General features: G+C 31.9%; 1 protein-coding gene across 9 annotated transcripts; it reads right to left on the reverse strand.

The window, feature by feature from the left end:
* Window positions 1–7,512: 7,512 nt before the first annotated feature.
* On the reverse strand, window positions 7,513–17,946 carry LOC107896360 (uncharacterized). 9 transcript variants are annotated; one of them, XM_041077945.1, is made up of 14 exons: window positions 17,763–17,946; window positions 16,968–17,061; window positions 16,791–16,859; window positions 16,505–16,584; window positions 16,032–16,122; window positions 14,960–15,043; window positions 14,809–14,877; window positions 14,675–14,725; window positions 9,175–9,315; window positions 8,843–9,087; window positions 8,563–8,763; window positions 8,402–8,494; window positions 8,223–8,324; window positions 7,513–8,065 (listed from the first exon to the last, which is right to left on the reverse strand). In XM_041077945.1, exons 10-14 carry the CDS (start codon window positions 8,915–8,917, stop codon window positions 7,829–7,831), a joined length of 708 nt encoding a protein of 235 aa, XP_040933879.1. In that variant the 5' UTR covers window positions 8,918–9,087; window positions 9,175–9,315; window positions 14,675–14,725; window positions 14,809–14,877; window positions 14,960–15,043; window positions 16,032–16,122; window positions 16,505–16,584; window positions 16,791–16,859; window positions 16,968–17,061; window positions 17,763–17,946; the 3' UTR covers window positions 7,513–7,828. The 9 variants fall into 9 exon arrangements, 8 of the variants coding, with proteins under 8 accessions (XP_040933879.1, XP_040933877.1, XP_040933876.1 ...); XM_041077943.1 differs by having other exon boundaries at window positions 16,032–16,090; window positions 17,763–17,925; XM_041077942.1 differs by lacking the exon at window positions 16,032–16,122 and having other exon boundaries at window positions 17,763–17,925.
* Window positions 17,947–20,451: the final 2,505 nt, after the last annotated feature.

A 20,451-nucleotide genomic window follows, 5' to 3' on the forward strand; every position in this document is an offset into this window, starting at 1 on the left:
AAATAGCTAGATTAGGTTATTCCAATATCAAAAATATAAAAATTACTAAAAACTGGACAAGATTACTTACCCAATTAGGCTTGCTTGATTTTCTTTCTCTTCCCTAGGGTTTCCATAGAATTTGGGGATGAAGATGATATAAAATGATGATATTAAACATTCACTTAATTTATCATCTTTTATTTATTTCTATTTCCAATTTAGTCCTTTTCTTTTTCTAAATTTCCATGGATGAATCATCAAAAATATCTACTAACTTTTCTTAATGGTCTAATTACCATATAAGGACCTCAAGTTTTGAATTCCATAGCTATTTGATACTTATAGCTATTAGAACTCACTTTTATATTTTATGCAATTTGGTCCTTTCTATAATTAAGCATGAAATCGGTAAAATTTTTTTATCAAAATTTTCATAAGTCTTTCCTATCATAATATAGACCATGTAATAATATTAAAATAAATTTTCTTTCTGACTCGGATTTGTGGTCCTGAAACCATTGTTCCGATTTCATTGAAAACAGGCTGTTACACAAGTGTTCTTCTATCTGCTGGATATTTTCTTGGCTTGCCAAAGAGATGTTGTCATTAACTCTTTTACCCCACCACTAATCATATTCTGGGGTTGTCATGGGATTTGTGGAAAATCTCCTTATATTCTGGGGTTGTTACCAACCCTTGCGTTGCCGGTATAAACTACCTCGACCTATATTATTTTAATATAAGTAGAGGGGCATATCCAACAGCTCCCCATATCCCAAGTAGAGGGACCCAGTCAAAGTTTCCACATCTGTACAAAATTTAATCAAGGATCATCCAAGGGGCCATCCGTTTAACGTCTTCGTCTTGGAGACTCTAGAGAATTGCCATCCACTTTTCTTCAGAAATGTTGTCTGACCTTGGGGTAGCCACGAATTCTTTCAACGGGGAGTAGTCCTTGCAGAACACTCAATAAGAGACATTTTCTACCTTTCAAAACTGGTTATGGAACCAGGCTAGCAAGAGTTTTACACGCTCGATAAATCTTCCTTCACCTGCTCTCCGGCATGTACTTAAAGATCTGAAAATTTCAGCCAAAATTGTTGGGACGGGCATGACCCTTTTATCAAGCCGGTCAAATAGATCTGAAACTATGTCATCTATGTGCTTAAGTGCTCTAAGGAAGATGATCAACCCATAAATACTCAAGGTGAAGACATCGACTCTTTTCCTCGTATCCGGATGTGCCAAGATTAAATCCCGTAAACTTTTTTGAGGGATGCATTTACTATCTCCCTTTTGTTTAATCCAGGACACGACCCATTGCTCGCTCATTCCAGTTATACTCATTAACCTCTTTAAGAAAGTCGAGATGTTGGCGGCTCTAGAATAAGCTTTGTTAGCTCAGATCATCGGGCAACGGAACAGAGTTGTGTACTTTTCTACGGTGGGCACCAAGTCTACCTTCCCAAAAGTGAAACAGCCATAGGCGAGATTCCAATACTGGGCAAGAGCTCAGAATAAGTGCTTATTCACTTCGAAATCAAGTAAATAAGGCAAATCATCATATTCACGGTAGAATAACTGCTTGATTTCATCATTCCATTGGTCCCATACTTTTTTCAACTCTTGAATATTATTTTGAATCACACTGATGCGAGTGAAATCCCATAATTCTGACATGTACCCCTCTATCAGGCTGGCACCCTTCTCTTATTGTGTTTTCTTGGACCATATTTGTACGGCCACATTGTCTTTCACTTTATCAAGAAATCTCTTTTCCATGACAAGCTTTCTATTTAGCAACTGAATGCGAATCAATACCCTTTTCTATGATGAAAATAGTAAATAGAACATTTATTTGGGTAATCACTAAAGGTTTGACATGGTTCTACCTAGGGTGGGTTCTTTAAGGCTCATTATATGTGATTTGGTTCTAAAGTAAGGGTACCTGAACCAGCAGATTCCTCAATCCTCATCCATTATAGGCTCATATGGACTGGGTTCAGTTCAGGGGAAAACATTTTCCTATGGCTATATAGAGGTGATGACCTCAAGAAGACAGAGGTATGGATGTATTCCGAAAGCGATCCACTATCCTGTACGGAGGTGAAGACCTTACGAAGAATAGCTTCTCACTTCCAATTAAGAAAAGAAAAATGAAACAATTATGCCATTTAATGTGCGAAAATATACCAAAAGAAACTCGAACCAATAAAGCAGACATATTGAATCATTATGTAACCTAAAATACTAAAGACATTATTTACTACCAAAATAAAATATGAAGGATGAAATGCAATGAAGGGATCGTTAATTTAAACCAAATTATCAATTTTCGACAAAAAGACCAAAAAGTAATAGACTCACGGCTTGATTCTCTTGTTTTATTCCCAGTGGAGTCACCAAGCTGTCGAAACTTATTTTGAATCGACTTTTTGTAACACCCCTAACCCATATCCGTCATCGGAACACGGTTAAGGAGCATTTCCAGAGTTTATAGAACAAATACAATTGTTTCATGTCAATTACTATTCATATCATAAAACAATCATATTGTCCCTTAAATGAACCCTTGAGGTCCAAATTTATACATTTGAAACAAGTCGGAACCAAATCAGGAACTCAGGAAATTTTTTGTAAATTTCAAAATTTTTCCAAAGTACAGGGGATACACGCCCATGTGGCTCACATGGCCAAATGACACACCTATATCCCAGGTCCTGTGGGCATTCGATGTGAGGCACACAGTCGTGTCCCAGCCCATGTCCATACTAGTGTAACTCTCTGACTTGGGTCACACGGCTAGCCACATGCCCATGTGCTAGACCGTGTGAGCATACTAACTGGCATTAATTATGTGCAGGGTTTACACGTCCAATTCACACGCCCGTGTGCTAGGTCATGTATCACATAAGGTTGAGACACACGCCCGTGACTCTGCCCATGTAAAATTTCTTGAGCATTCTGTTTCTAAATTTTAAGGATGCAATGGACATACGGCCAAACCACACGCCTGTGCACATGGCCGTGTGTCACACACAGCTGAGAAACATGCCCGTGTGTCTATCTGTGTGGACAAAAATAGGTCATTTTTAGGGCCACTTTTCTCACCCATTTGGTCTTCCACCTACAATCACATTTAAGCACATTCACCAACCAATTCAAGATATTTAAGCCAAGCCAAAAACAAATTATTATGCATGATATATCATGACATTGATTCAAATATCCAGCTTACTCAATTGAACATATTCTTACTTAAACATGGTAAAACCTATAATACAAATCATGCACACTTACATATCAAACATAGTATAATCTCATACATATACATTAACCATACTATCACTAGCCATTCCAATGGCTAGTTACAATCAAAACATTTCATCATTTGATCTGCTTATACATGCCATTATACAAAAAGTAGTTTTACTAATTATACCAAATTGAGTTGAAGGATAGTGTGATGATGCTCCGACCGGTTCCCAACCTTTATGAGCTTTCGAGCACTATAAAATAGAGAAAAATAAACAGAATAATCATATTATGCTTAGTAAGTTCGTATAACAAAAAATTAACTTGCCACGTATTTACATTTAAGGTAAGCATACAAAATTCATTCAAACAAATTTGGCAAATTGCCTAAACACATATAATCTCAAGAAACTTGTTAGTTATGTATTACATCTAAACATCAAGAATCAAGGATAAACTCATCATATAAATACTTTCATATACATATGATTTTCATGTCATATTTCCATATAATAGGTGAATTTCCATGACAAAACATCTTAAGCTCAGTTTAACCATGTCAGAACTTTTCCATTTGAATTTATTTGAAATATCGATGGAAACACATGTAGTACACTTAAAGTGTACAAAACTGTAATCCGTCAACTCATATTCAGGGGTATCCATTAGGGCACATAATCAGGAATCACTCTCTTGAGCTATATAATAGGATGCTCATGTGAGCCATGTAACAGGAAGCTTATCCGGGTTATAATAGGAAGCTCGTAAGAGTTTAAAATAGCAAGCTCTTTTAGCTTAACAGGTAACTCCGAAGAGTTATCATCAGGGAACTCTAGATGGTTATATAACAGGAAGTTCAAGCAAGCCATATCAGGAAGCTCACAAAGAGCCTATACCAGGACACTCATAAAGAGTTGCGTTTGTGTCCGCAATATATGTAGGATCAAAATTGATCATATAACAGGACGTTCACAAAGAGTTGCGGTAGTCTGCAACATATGCAGGATCACTACCGATCAAGATGCTTGCAGGAACCATATAATGGGAAGCTCGAGAAGGCTTATAACAGGATGCTCATAAGAGCTATGGTGTGTCCACAACATATGCAAGACCACAACCAAAATGGGAAAATCCTGTATCCATCGAATTTCATTTATTCAAACGAGACTTAGCACTTGCTAGACATTATCGAATATGTGATTTATGTTTATACATGACAATCATACATTTCACAATCATAAAATTCAATTCAAACATATTAATATACATAATTTAGTTACACGAACTTACCTCATCACTTGCTCGTATATTGAGATCTACTAATCCGATGCTTTTTCTTTTCCTCGATCTAACTCTTTATTTGATCTTTTTGGATCTATATAAATGAATTTAACATCAATTTAACACATTTCATATTCAATTCAATCCAACTTACATCTTAGGAAAAAGTACCATTTTGCCCCTATACTTTTAATTAATTCCAATTTCGTCCCTAAGCTCGGAAAATAAAATTCATGCAATTTAGTCTTTATTCTAAGCCTAGCCGAATTTTTCCTATAACATTTACAGCCCATGTAATTCATAAAGTTTATAAATTTTTCATGAATTTTACATCTTTACAATTTAGTCCCTAAATCACAATTTCGTCAAAATTCACTTTACAAAAGTTGTTTATCTATCAACAACCTTTCATTTTCTACCATAAAATTTAAAATTTCAGCATACTCATCCATGAAAAACTTTTAATACTTTGATAACTTTACAGATTAATCCCCAAAATAGGTAAATTAGGTTACTACGATCTTGGAAATATAAAAATTACTAAAAACGGGACAAGAATTCATACCTAATTGAACCAAAATAACTTGCTTGAGCTCACTTTCTCTTAGCTAGGGTTTCCATGTATTTTTAATTTGGGGATGAAGATGAAATAAATGATATTAGTTTATTATCATATTTAATTATTTCCATTTCCAATTTAGTCCTTTTCTTTTTCTAATTTTCCATGAATGAATCATCATAAATATTTACTAACTCCATTTAATGGTCTAATTGCCATATAAGGACCTCAAATTTTGAATTTCATAGCTATTTGATACTTATAGCTGCTGGAACTCAACTTTTTCATTTTATACAATTTGGTCCTTTCCACAATTAAACTTGAAATCAGTAAAAATTTCTTATAGAAATTTTTATACGTCTTTCTTATCATAATGCAGACTATGCAATATTATTAAAATAAATTTTCTTTCTAACTCAAATTTGTGCTCCCGAAACCACTGTTCCGATTTCACTGAAAATAGGATGTTACACTTTTTATTTTAAAATGAAAATGGAGTCTCCACCAATCCTTTTTAATTAGGTGTGATCGGATCACCTCAAAGTTTTTTCATTTTAATAAAATGTTAGATTTATTAAAATTATTTTCGGTCTACAAAAATCCAGGAAACGGATTCGGGAGTCAGTTACGAATGAAGAAGGATTAACACCCTCATAATGCCTAAAATTGGTACCTAATTGATTAATTGATGTCTTAGTGCCAAGAATTAAAAATTTGAAGAGAATTTAAAATACAATTCTTCTTTGCATAATGTTATTTGAGTAAAATATCACTCAACTAAATTAAATTTTATGGAAAAGGGCCTTATTTCAAGTTAATCGAGAAAGAAAGATCATACCCCGTAAGTTAGGACACAATCCCTCAAATTCTCGAAAACCAGAATAATCGCCATTTGATCGTTACCTAAATATTTTTTTTCGTTATTTTAAATAGTATATTCGATTACTTCAGTCTAGGAAGATGCCTTACTCCATAAGTTAGGAGCACGACTTCCTCAAATCCCAAAAATAATGAACATTGCCTTAATTTTAAGTATTTTTTATACGTTAGGTAAAACAAAGGTAACCCTTTTTTAAAACAATATGCATTTAAAAAAATCGAATGAATATGTCGTAATATAACACGTGAAATGATGATAGCAAAATAAAACGAAATAGCCATATAGGTAAAAATGAAAGGACGATATTAAGGTAATAAATAAAAAGATAAAATAAAATAAAATAAAATAAATAACTAAAAACATGTTGATAAATGACAATAATAATGTAACTATAATAGTAATGAGAATATTGATTTATAATAATAATAGCACTAATCATATCATAATTTTTATCATAATAATAATATGAATAAATAAAATAATGATAATAATAATAACAAAGGTAAAATAAAAATAAAATGTATAAATGAAAGGAATTGTAAATAACATAAATTTAAGTGTTAAAATAAATGTCATATTAAATAAAGAGGCAAAATTAACCAACTGAGGGATTAAATTGAAATGTAAGTGAAAATTAAATTATAAATCGTAAAATAAATAAAGAAAAGGGAAAATAAATGACCAAATTGAAAGTCTAGTGGAATCTAATGTCTGAATTTAAAAAAAAGACATAAAGAACTAAAGTAAAATGCGATGCAAAAGTTCAAGGACTCCGAGGACAATTAATCCAAAAAAGTACAAGCGTTATTCCCCAAGGGGTTAGCAGTCTAAGGATCAAACTGAAAATGAATCTAAATTGAGTGGCATAATTTCTAAAAAGAAGAAATAGTGAAATTAGGACCAGATTTAAAAAACTTAAAAGGCGGAAGGACTAGGGCCATAAACAGAACCCTTCCATGAAAACACGCAGATCCCAAGGGATCCGGATCGGGTTGGAGAGTTAGGCTTGAAACGACGCCGTTTTGGCATCTGAATGCTAAACCCAAAACGACACTCTTTTATAGGGCTATATAAGTAAAAAAAAGTTAAAAAATTAATTTCCTTCGATTTTTTTTAAAATTCCCTTCCTTTTTTTTCCCTGAAGTCTTCCTTCTACAAGAAAATAGACTTTTAGCGGCATTTTTTTAGCCTTTAGCGGCGCTTTTAAGCGCCGCAAAAACTATTAGCGGTGTTTTCCCAAGTGCTGCAAAAAATGCCGCTATAGGAGACGCCGCCAAATTTTGCGGCATTTATCTGAAAAAAGCCACAAAAGATAAAGACTTTTAGCGGCATTTGTGAGAAAAACGACGCTAAAAGTCATGGCTTTTAACGGCGTTTGTAAGGGAAGCGCCGCTAATTTTGGCAGAATTGAAATGTACATTTTTTACCAATATTCAACCCTTCCTGCATTAAATTCAACCAAAAACAACAAATATAACATGAAATCCAACCAAAAAACAGCAAATATAGCATAAAACATTTAATCAAAAACATTAAATCTAAATGATACTTCAAATTCAATGAAAGATCTATGATATAATTAATAAATTAAGTAATATTCTTACAAAATGTTAAATATGACAATGTTAAAAACATTATTACAATGAGAAAACTAATGTCTAAGATGGTGGCTTTTGCGACTGCTAAAACATCTGCATCATTTGCTGAAGCTGCAGCTGAAACTCATCGTACTTTTTGCTCTGCTCTACCTCCCTCACTGATGCCGCTGCCTCCCTCTCTGCTGCCTCCGCTCTAAGTTGTTGCTGGAGTTCTTCATGTTTTCTTTGAACCTCGGCAATTTGCTCAATCGTGTTCGCTTGCATCTGAGCTATCTAGTCTCTTAATCTTTGAACTTCAGCTTGAGCTTGACTCCCGGAAGGCATGTATTGCTGGGAGCCGGATCTAAAATATTGGGTTGGGGTAACACCAGATCCTTGAAATCGAACCCGACCGTACCTTTCAGAACCCAAAACTTTATTGATAATTCTGTTATCAATGTTCTCGAGATTAACAGAACTATCAGTCGAAGCAATCACTTCATACTCCGCCTTTTTCTCCTTTAGTTTCTCCTAAAAAATCAATTAAAGAGTTAGAAACGAAATATATAATAAAAAGGAATGGAACGTAAACTTAACATTATTTAAAACTAGTAATAACGAATTAAACCATAATTAATTAAACATTAAAAATATTTATAATAAATCAAATTTTATTAAGTAAATATACCATAATTTCTCCAGCTTCGGATGTCATAGGAGATCTATCTTTCTTCTTATGCGTAATCTCAAAAAGCTGAAGGCGTTCAACTTTTTGACCAGAAGAGATTTCCTACAATAAAATAGTAAAAATATTATTTAATAGTAGAAAGTTATTAATATTTGAAAGAATTAATAAATTCATAATACCTCGGCCTCAACTACAGAAGCAAAACTTCTCAACCCTGCCGTGTGCATGAATTTTTGTTTTTGTCTGCTACTTGTTCCAACTCGCTCACGGTCCTAAATAATAAAATTATTATTATGTATATAGTAAACACTATAAATAAGAGTTTGAAAATACGTAATACCTCTCCTTTCTTTGAATTCCAGAATCTAACCGCATCTTCCCATTGGTACCTCAGCATTCCCGGCGGGACATCTCTCAATTTTTCCTCGAGGCTTATGTCTTTCTTAAAATATAGTTTTTTCAAACTGCTTTTATGGTCTCTCCATTTTTTTCCCAATGCCTTCTTGATATAGTCATCGGAGACCTCTAAAGCAAATCTCTCCTAAAAAACACAAGTTTAGAATGTAAATATAAATGAAACTTAAACCAAAGTATTATAAATTACATTCACGTTTTGTTACCTTAATATTATCCAGAGCTTGATTTTTGTTGCTATCAGGCATGTGATGCCATGATTCGTAGTTGATGGGCAACATATTGGCATTTCGTGATATAATGCCCAAATAGCCTGCTAAAAGTCGAGCTTCAGATCCAACAGACTGACCATAACTATTTCTACTTACTTTGACACGCTCGCCAGGATTTAAGTCGTATAAATCTTTAAATAGCGTACGTCCTCGACCTCTGCGTGTCCCACCACTTTCAGCTGAAAAACGGTATATTATTATTATATTAAAATTGAAAAATAAATCAATATTAAAAGTCAACACATGTAAAATGAACTTAACATTACTTTAAAATTCTACAGGCTCGTCAAGTGTCTCCGGCACATTCGAAGATCCAACAACTGTCTGCTGTTCACTATTTGCTTCTTCTGAATTTAGAGTATTCTGGACAATACTTAAATCTCGTAATCTTCTTCTACGTATTTTTCCTGTAATACACATAAAATAGTTAAAATTTTAGTAACAAATTACAACAATAAGAGTACATATAAAATAGTTAAATAATATAACATTACCAAGATTAAAATTATAATATTACATATAATAAAAAAATCGTAAAATCTTACTACATCATTATTCGTAAATATCTTCATCCACATCATGTCGAACCCATTGATGTTGTGTACTAGTACTAGGGATATTTTCATCTAAGTTTTGTTCTGGAAAAGGTAATGTTTCTGATCTTTCGACGATGTCATCTCTACTTCCATTACCCATGTCGAACAAGTCTCTAGGGGTGTTCCGGAGTACAACATACCAACCCTCATCAGTTGGATCTTTCGAATAAAAAACTTGTTTGACTTGAGAAGAAAATACATATGGCTTGTCCATCAATTGTTGTCCAGTGTGAATCAAGCGAGAGAAATTAACCATTGTAAAACCAAATTGATCTTTTTTAATTTCGCGAGCAGTATTAAGATCAGCCCAATTACACCGAAATAAGACAACTTTCCATCTGCCATAATAATCCAATTCAATAATATCGGTAAGAAGTCCGTAATACTGCACATTACCCTCAACCGGATTACTATCCCTAGCACTAGCATAACTTGTAATTGAAGAATTAACAACAATTCCACAATTTTAAGTTCTCCTCATTCTTTCGCGATATTTTGTATGAAATCTGTATCCATTGATGAGGAATGCACTATATTTTTTTATTAGTCTGTTAGGACCATGGGAAAGCCATTTAATTTCGTCATTGACGTCCTTCCCACTCCAAAACTATTGAATCGGAAGTAAATTAAGTAATTATAAATGTATTACGTAAAAACATTCTTATTTGATTAACTAAATTTCGCGATTATATGTAACTTATTAACTTTAGTTACACACCGTTTGGCTTAACCATTCATGAAAAGATTCTGCGAATAACTTATTAATCTCTCGATGTTGTAATCTTCGAGAGCGTGTACGAGATCTCAAAATTTGTTTGTAATCACTATGTTAAAAACAAGTTTAATTGGTTAGAAGATAAACAAATCAAAACGACGAATATGTGACGAAATTTTAGAACTTACTTGCGTAACGGTTCAACTGAATCATGGTGAAAAAGTACATATCGATGTGCTTGTATCCACGATATATCATCTAATTCTGCAATTTCAACTTTGTCGATTGGTTCTCCATAACTTTAGAATAAATAAGTTTCGGCCAAGTTATGATCATTAAGCCCAGCATTTCTATTTGGTCTATTCAATCATGTTTCAACATCTTCTAAATATCTAGAACAGAAGGTCATGCACTCCTCTGCCAAGTAGCCTTCAGCAATTGATCCTTCTAGATAACGCTTATTGCGACAATAAGATTTCAATTTGCTTAGGAACCTAAACACGATATACAATATTTATCAAAAGTTGTAACTAAATGTATAGAGGCGAATGAATAAATACTTGGCAAATAAATTAGCACCTTTCTATAAGATACATCCATCGATAAAAAATCGGTTCACCAAGTATTGCTTCGCGAGGGAGATGGATTACCAAGTGTACCATAATAGTGAAGAAGGAAGGTGGAAAGATCTTCTCCAAATTGCATAAAGTCAAAGCGGCTCGATCCTGTACTTTCTCAAGTTCTTCAACATCCAAAAATTTGACACAAATAGCTTTCAGTATATTGGATAGTTCAATTGTACAGGACGTCACATTTTTTGACATGTAGCACCGTAAAGCAATTGGGAGTAAATCTTGCATCAAGATGTGGTAATCATGTGATTTTAATGAATATAATCTTCAATCTTTAAGACTCACACATCGAGATATATTTGACGCATACGCATCTGGGACCTTTATATCCTTCAACACCATGCATAACACCTCTTTCTCTTCCTTTGACATTGAAAAAATAAAAGGTGGCAACCGATATTTCCCATTCGGAAGTACTTGAGGATGAAGATCACGCCGAATTCTCATTTCAACTAAATCAAGTCGACTCTGAATATTGTCTTTTGATTTTCCATCCACATTCAAAATAGTCCCAATTATGTTATCGCAGGCATTCTTCTCAATATGCATGACATCAAGATTGTGGCGTAAAATGTTGTGCTCCCAATAAGGCAACTCAAAGAAAATACTCCTTTTTTCCACAAGTCCGCCTCATTAGGATTATCCTCTTCGTCAGATTCATCCCTCGATCTTTTCTTTATTTGCATGTTAGGTGGTTGATTCATCTTCCCGTAACTAAAGTTGATATCTTTTAACATAAATAAGATTTCAGATCCAACGATCTGCTCAGGAGCTCCTCTATACTCTTCAGTACCATCAAATAGAGTCCTCTGAAATCTAAATTTATGATTTCCATCTAACCACCGACGATGGCCCATGTAAGAGAAATTCTTCCTATTATACAACCACTTCGAACAAGTTTGTGCAGCACAACAAGGACAGACATAATGTCTTTTAGTACTCCAACCCGATAAATTAGCATAAGCCGGAAAATCATTAATTGTCTCAACACCCGACCATAATTGTTTTAACTCTTCAATAAGTGGCTACAAATAGATCCAGGACATTTCTCTCTAGGGATAATCATTGATAAAATAAATGAAAATTCTTCATGCAAATCCATGGAGGCAAATTGTAAGGAACAAGCACTACAGGCCAAATACTGTACGAAGTACTCATGATTTTAAAAGGATTAAAGCTGTCAGCTGCTAGCCCAAGCCTCACATTCTGAGGATCGCTTGCAAAGCCTGGAAATTTACTGTCAAACGATTTCCAAGCTAAAGAATCAGCTAGATGCCTTAATAATCCATCATCGGTTCGTTGATCATTATGCCACCTCATAGAATCGGTCGTATTTGATGACATGAAAAACCTTTGAAGTCTTGGTATTAGGGGAAAATATCGCAAGACCTTGACTGGCTTCTTTCTTAACTGTGCCCCACCTTCATCCGCATTCACATCTTCTGTATTTTCGTTTATCCAACGAGACTTACCGCAAACATGACAAGACTTCTGGTTCTTCTGATCACCCCAGTACAACATGCAGTCATTTGGGCAACTATGAATTTTATCATGCCCAAGGCCCAAATCTTTTATTAGTCTCTTCATATCTTGACAAGACTGGGGGATTTTTGCAAACAGAAACATCTCTCTCAGAAACTCTAGCAGCATTGTAAAAGAGTTTCCGGTCCACCTTCCCAAACATTTTAAGTGAAATAGACGAATACAGAAGGACAATTTCGAATATTTTAAACCTTCGTAAAGTTCTTCGTTCATTTCATTAAGTAAATTGTAGAACTTCGCCGCTTCTTCATTTGGCTCCTCATCATATGCACCTGTTCCCGTTTCGCAAAAAAACATTTCCACCAATATTACAATCATCGGATGCAATAAAGTCAGTTGGAAACGATTGCTGACCATGACTGTGCATATTAAATGCATCCCGCAACATACCTTCCATGTTATCTTGTCTAACATATTAATGGTAAGCAGTATCAGGATAAGTCGGATTAATCGTTGAAGAAGTTCCACTAGATGTACACTCTCCATGGAAAATCCATTTTTTATACCCCCGAATAAAGCCATCAACAATTAGATGCTCATAGACAACTTCACGAAAATGCCAATTGATGTTGCCACACCTCTTACACGGGAATAGAATCATATTCTCTTGGCTTGCATTTTGAAATGCAAAATTTAGAAAAGTTTGAACTCCATTTCGATATTTGTTGCTTACCCTTGACAAATTCATCCAACTCCTATCCATTTTGTTGTTCTTGAAGTCTAAAGTTGACAATAAGTTACACGAGTAAGTTGTTTATTTATAAGTATAATTAAGTTATGTAAGTTATGATATGATATATATTTATGTATTATGTAAGTTATGTAAATTATGTAAGTTATGTATTATGTACGACATAAAGTAATATATATACAATTATTTAAATGTATTATTGTGATTTGACTTTTAGGATATAGTTCCATGTTATAGTTGTTTTAATATTTAAATTTTAGAATATAGTTCCATGTGTGTTAATTTTATGTAAATTATGTAAGTTATGAAATTTGATCTTTAAATTATGTAAGTCATGTATTATGTAAGATATGTATTATGTAAGTTATGTAAATTATATAAGTTATGAAATTCGAACTTTAAATTATGTAAGTTATGTATTATGTAAATTAAGTAAATTATGTAAGTTGCTGGTGAACTTGAAAATAAAATTTAATTTAATTAGGTAATTTGAAAATAAAATTAAAGAAAACAAAATATTTTTCGTGGTTAAATTAAAGTGAAATAAAATAGAATATTTAAAATAAAACTTTAAATACAATTTAATTTAATTAGGTAATGTTAAAATAAAATAAAATATTGAAATTATTTTTCGTGATTCAAAAAAATGAAATATTTAAAATAAAACTTTAAATACAATTTAATTTAATTAGGTAATGTTAAAAAATAAAATATTGAAATTATTTTTCGTGATTCAAATTAAATGAAATATTTAAAATAAAACTTTAAATACAATTTAATTTAATTAGGTAATGTTAAAATAAAATAAAATATTGAAATTATTTTTCGTGATTCAAATTAAATGAAATATTTAAAATAAAACTTTAAATACAATTTAATTTAATTAGGTAATGTTAAAATAAAATCAAATATTTAAAATCAAATATTAAAATTATTTTTCGTGATTCAAAAAAATAAAATATTTAAAATGAAACTTTAAATGTAATTTAATTTAATTAGGTAATTTGAAAATAAAATAAAAGATAAAAAAATATTTATACAACTTCACTTTTCATCTCTCTGTTGCATGAAGCTCGTCAATTTGGAGCAGACAATGATGGCTACCATAAGTTTAATTTTTGGGGTTGTTCCTAGAGTCCATGATTTTGTACAATTACCGTCGTTACTACTGAAAATGTCTATGATATAGGCAAGTTTGTCATACTTCCAGCTTTTCTAATGCAATCATCAGCGAGTATTCCATTGAATCAACTAAGTTTTATTTTTTGATAAGTAATTTTTTGAATGAAAAAAACTTGAGTTAAGTAATATTTTAGTAAAATTAAATTTGAGTCGTATCAAATAAAATTGAGTGAAATTATTCGAGTTCAATTAAAAAGGAAAACATATCAAATTAAAATCTTATTATAGTGTAACTAATTTATAAATATTTTCAAAAACAAAAAATTAAAAATAATTTGGAAACAAAATAGTTCTGCTCCAAACACAACCAGCAATTAAATCTATACAAAATCCAGCCCCAAAATATTAATTTTTCCAAAATAATCATAATAAAACTATTATTGATTAGAATTTTCAAGTAAAACGTACCTTAATAATTTCAACAACCTGGTCTACTCCACTTTCACCAGCAAACAGAGGCTGGAGGAAAAAAAGTAGAATTTGTTAAGTTAAACTGAAAATGCATAGAAATAAGGAAAAAAATTTAGCAACGAAACATGTACCTAGAACAGATGTCAATGGTTGTGGTGTATTTAGTTGCACCAAATATTAATTCAGGTGCTCGATAGTACCTAGAACAAATGTAAGATTATAAGGGTAGCACCAAATATATTTCAATTTAAGCAGATATAAAAACTTTATCAATTTCAGTACCAAATATTAATTCGAAGATTAAATGGCAGCTTCAGCTGAACCAATAGTTGCAGGAGGAGCAGGAAGCAATAACTGATGCTGAATCTGGTCCAAACAGAAAGTGTTTTTTTTTAGTGAAGCAGCAATCAAAAGAAAAATATGATATGCCTTTGTATATATGCCATAGATATTTTGGGTTAACCTCATCTGATTTCCTAAAAGACATCAAAACCAGATAATGGATTCTAATTTTCCCAAATAAGCTAATTTAATTATAGAGAGAAATGAATCAAGCTGAAAAATGAATGTTATCTGCCATAATACGGCTACTTGCTATATTATGCCATGATACAAGCAAATAACATAATTATAACATGAAAACAGAAATATTGCATATTTTATATAATACAAATTATTTATGTATCAAATTTTAGAAGAATATAAAATAATTTAAACATGACCACATCATGAGAAAAACGAATGAACACAGATGGGTACACAAGTTGTCAGGTCTACTTCCATCAAAATCAGATAGTAAAATTCATAAGTAGTTAAAAACGGTAAGAATCAATAATAGCTAACTTTAGCTTGTGAAGCAACAAAATGACATAAGCTGACACAGATGGGAAAACATTAGCAAGCTTGCAAGTAGTCAACAAAGCATCTTGAACTCTAGCAATCTGGTAAGTGTTTGAAGTTAAATACATTAGCTTAAGCCATCAATATTTTTGAGGTATTGAGAAGGAAATAAAAGGAAAGCTTTCGATGGTGCAAACACTAACAATGAAAATGAAGGAGGCCATATAACAATTATTTTAGGAAGACTTAAAAAAAACTTTCTTTTATAACTTTTCAAAGTAATTTTTTTTTAATTTCAATCTTGTGGAAAGCAAAAACTATATACGTGGTAATCCATAATATATGCATATACTTGAGAGAGTGCTTTTAGTTGGAGTGGGAAACCAATAATAACAAGTAATGAGATTTCTATCAATCAAATCATCCCCTTTGAAGCCATTGTAATAACATAATCTGCAGTATATCATCACTAGGAATGATAAAAAAATGAAAAATCAAAACTCAAGAGACATACCCTTAATCATATGCTTGTGGAATTTTAAAGTAGCTTATTCCAAACATAGCAGCAACTAGCTGTTATCGACTTAAAAGGATATGCCAAAAAGCTGCAATTAGATACTAATATTTTACCCTTGAGTGCATCAGAACAAGAAAGAACCTGTACTTTCTATATATATGTATATATAGAGAGAGAGAGACTGTTTTGTGTGTGTGTATGGTAAAGTAAGAAAGCTAACAAGTTTACATCATGCAATTGCAGTTGCATACAAGATGATGATGATGATGAGGCATGAAAAGGATATATGAATTGCTTCATGCATGTAATAACTTGTAAATGGCGAGCTAAAAGAAATAGAGAGAAAGAGAGAGGGTTAGGTTAGCTTATGGGGTTTCAATTAGACACAAGTAAAGGGAAAATGGTAGAATTACATCTCTTATAGCCAAGAAATGATGTATAGCATAGTATTGGATTTCACTAGGACATACCGAGCAGTTTTTTCTCCACTTCTACGTAGGCTGTTAAGATTATCACGGGTATTCCTTTGTTACATGCATCATCAATAAAACTGCATAAACACAACAGTTAAACCAGATTTGAAGGACTGGTGCTGAGAACAAGTATGTTTCAAGAATGAATAAAACTAGAAGGTGTGTTGTTCGGACTCTTCAAGGATCCTCCAAATACAATTAAAAATTTCCAATATATTCGCATACGACACATACAAGTATCTAACATTTACACCTAAGTACGAGTAATGTAGATTCAGGTTACCTTCTCTCGCAGTACACTTTTCACAAATGGCTCCTTCTCACTTGTAGGCAATGAAGTAGGCCAACCAACCTGCCAAAGTATACCCGAATTTAAGCCACAAGGTTGATATAATATCATGCAGACAATAACATTGCCCAATATGAATGGAAAACACCAAGTTTATCATCCCGAACTTACACTAATTTCGGCACTGTGATCTGTTTCACTAGCTTGTTTAAGTTTAGCCGAAGTGCCCTTCACTAATTGCCCAATATGTAGCCTTGTTTTATGCCTGCCAAGTTAAATTAAGTCACCAAATAAGTCACCAAATATGCAAATCATAAAGAGAAACAGAAAAAAAAAGGTAAGAAATTAAGTCACCAAATAAGGTAGGTCACCTAAAACAATACTTAAAATATATCAAAATCTATAAACCCCTGTATATATGTCTGCGATATCTTAAAGAAATAATAGACTAATATTATATATGCATATATCTTGGCAGCATGCATTTATCCAATTATCAGTTGAATCACCTTCAAAGCCATACCATTACAAAACACATACACTGAATGTGTTCCAAAACAATATATATAGTTTAATCAAATAAAAAAACCGTAAAAAAACAAATATATTCAATTTCTTTAGTTAAAATATCTTAATTTTAATAGAACAAAACCTCATGTGTTTAATCGATAACCCATATAAACAAAAAATTGCTTGCTGTAGTATGAAAAAAAAATTAAGAGTGGAAATCAATATATGAATTCGATTGTAAATTGCTTCAAACATTATCTAACACTCCTTACCCAGCCTGGTTTCCGGACCCAAGTAAAAAGATAGATTTGAAATTCCTCCAAAACCCATAGGTTAAACAAAGAAGAAATAAATTGTTCTCAAATAAAAGAGCAACTTTCCTGAAATTTTACACTCCGATGAAGCAAACGAGTAACCTCCAAAACAGAAAAGTGATTCAAGTCAGATGTTTGTTACCTCGACAATGAGTCTTAACCGTGTCTGCTGATTCTTTTGGGGGAAATTTAGGGATTAGAAGAAATTAGAGAATTGGGGAAATCTGTTTTGGGTTGGGGGGGAATGGGTGTCGGGCATGAGAAAGAAGAAAACATTTTAGAAAGGAAAAAGACGCCGTTAAAGTTAAACAATTATGTTTTTTTGCGGCGTTTTTTAATCCCGTTTATCCAATTAAAACGACGCCGTTTACTATTTTATTTTTTTGGGGCGTTTTTTGCTAATCCCTTAAATCTCCAATTACATTTTACTTGAATTTTTTCATCTTTATAAATACTTAACGTAAATTTATTTAAACCTAATGATATTGCTTTAATTTTTTTTATAAATATATACATGTTATTTTCATTTGATATTTATTAATTTTTTAAATATAAACAAGTTAAATATTTTTAATTATTTTTTTCTATTAGTTGTTGAATTATATGTAAGTTGTGGATTTAGTCCTTTTACTTTCATTTTGTTATTTTTAGTCATTGTAATTTTCAAATTTTAAAATTGTAGTATTAATTAAATGGTAGCTATTAAATTCATTAAATTTTGTATTTCTAAAATCTAATGTAACAAACATATTACGCACAATAAGCTAGTTACGGATTTAACAGTTGTCATTTGTGTCAAAATTAAAATTTTAAAATTCTAAAAGTATATATAGGGACCAATAATAATCTAATTGGATAACATGAACTCAACCTACAACTTTACGCACAATACCAAGACTATTAGCATAATTTAACCAAACATATATAATTGCTATCATTTGAGTGACCATGACTAAAATTTTAAAATTTGAAAAGTACAAACGATAAAATTGATCGATTTGAAAAATACAGGGACTAAAACTAATCAAATTAAAATATAAAGACTAAATACACATTTTAAATATAGTACATGGGATAATAGCATAATTTGCCTTTTTTTAAAAAAATTAATACAACTATGATTCAAACCCATATTAATCCCCTACATCTCCATATAAAACGATGCCGTTTACGTTATACTTTTTTGCTTTTTGTGGCGTTTTTCAAAAAACGCCGATACTCCCCTAAATATCCAATTAAAACGACGCCGTTTTCATTAAACTGCTATATTTTTTGCGGCGTTTTTTCAAAAACCGCTACTCCCCTAAATATCCAATTAAAACGATGTCGTTTTCGTTAAACTGCTATGTTTTTTGCGGTGTTTTTTAAATAAACGCCACTAATCTCTTAGTTTTTATATTTCATTTTTATTTGTTATATTCTATGACAACTTTGAAATTTTAAGTTTAAATTTCACTTAAATAAATTAAGTGTAGAGGAATTAATTTGAATTGAATTATTTTTAATATATCAAAATATTTTTAGATTAAATTCTTAAACCATTTCATTTATATAAAGTTTATCTATTATCTCTTAAATAATTTAAACTGTAATTATAATTTTAATATAATATTCAAATTAATATTATCTCTTTTACAATTATATAAGAAATCGTTTAATATATAAATTAAAAAAACACTAATTAATCATAACCCTAAATGGCCTTTAACCCCTATCCCATAAACACTAAACTCTAAGCCCTAAATTATAAAGCCTAAATCTTTAACCCTAAATATAAAATGATATTATATCAATAATTGTGTTAATAATTTACAATAACTAGATCAAATTAAAGTTCATGTATACAATTGCACACTAAACCGTTGTTCATGTATGCTTTTGGGATTTAACCTATCTTGATATATTTATTTTTTAAAATAATAATTTATATTTATCTTATTTAGATTTATATTATAAAAAATCCAAGATACACAAGTTATGCAGTTCACTATATTTATCCCCAAACCCTAAAAATTAAATCATAAACCCCACACCCCAAACACTGCACCCCAAATCATAAACCTTAGATCTTAGGCCAACATCACATTAAACCCTAAATATATATATTACAAGGGACAAAGATAATTAAAAATGAATTTAATTGCTTATCTAAACTCTAAAATAAATTGATTTTTGTCATTTTATCAAAAACCCTAAACCCTTAAACCCTAAGAGCCTAACCCTTAAAACCATTAACAATACTAAGACCATAACCATAAAACAATAAACCTTAAACTCAAAACTCTAATCACAAAATAATAAAACATTACATCATAAACCCTAAAACCCCAAACCATAAACATTAAACCTTAAATCCTAAAATAAAATGATTCTTTTAAGGTGATCTTTAGCGGCGTTTTTTAGAAAGCGCCGCTAATGTTCTATCTTTAGCGGTGTTTTTCAAAAAGCGCCGCTAAAGATCTATCTTCTAAACAAAGGGCGACGTCGTTTTGGTCAACTTTTTTTGCGGCGCTTTTCAAAAAATGCCGCTAATGCTCTATCTTTAGCGGTGTTTTTCAAAAACCGCCGCTAAAGATCGGGCAATGTCTGTTCAACTTTTTTTGCGGCGCTTTTTAAAAAACGCCGCTAATGTTTTATCTTTAGCGGCATTTTCTAATAAGCGCCGCTTATTCTCGATCTATTGCGGCGTTTGTTTCATAAACGCCGCTGATTCTCGATCTATTGCGGCGTTTGTTTCATAAACGCCGCTGATTCTTGACCTTTTGTGGCGTTTTTGTCACAAACGCCACTATAACTCTAATATTTTGCGGCATTTTATCATTGGCACCACT

This window comes from Gossypium hirsutum, chromosome A10 (assembly GCF_007990345.1).
Source record: "Gossypium hirsutum isolate 1008001.06 chromosome A10, Gossypium_hirsutum_v2.1, whole genome shotgun sequence".
Taxonomy (NCBI): Eukaryota; Viridiplantae; Streptophyta; class Magnoliopsida; order Malvales; family Malvaceae; genus Gossypium; species Gossypium hirsutum.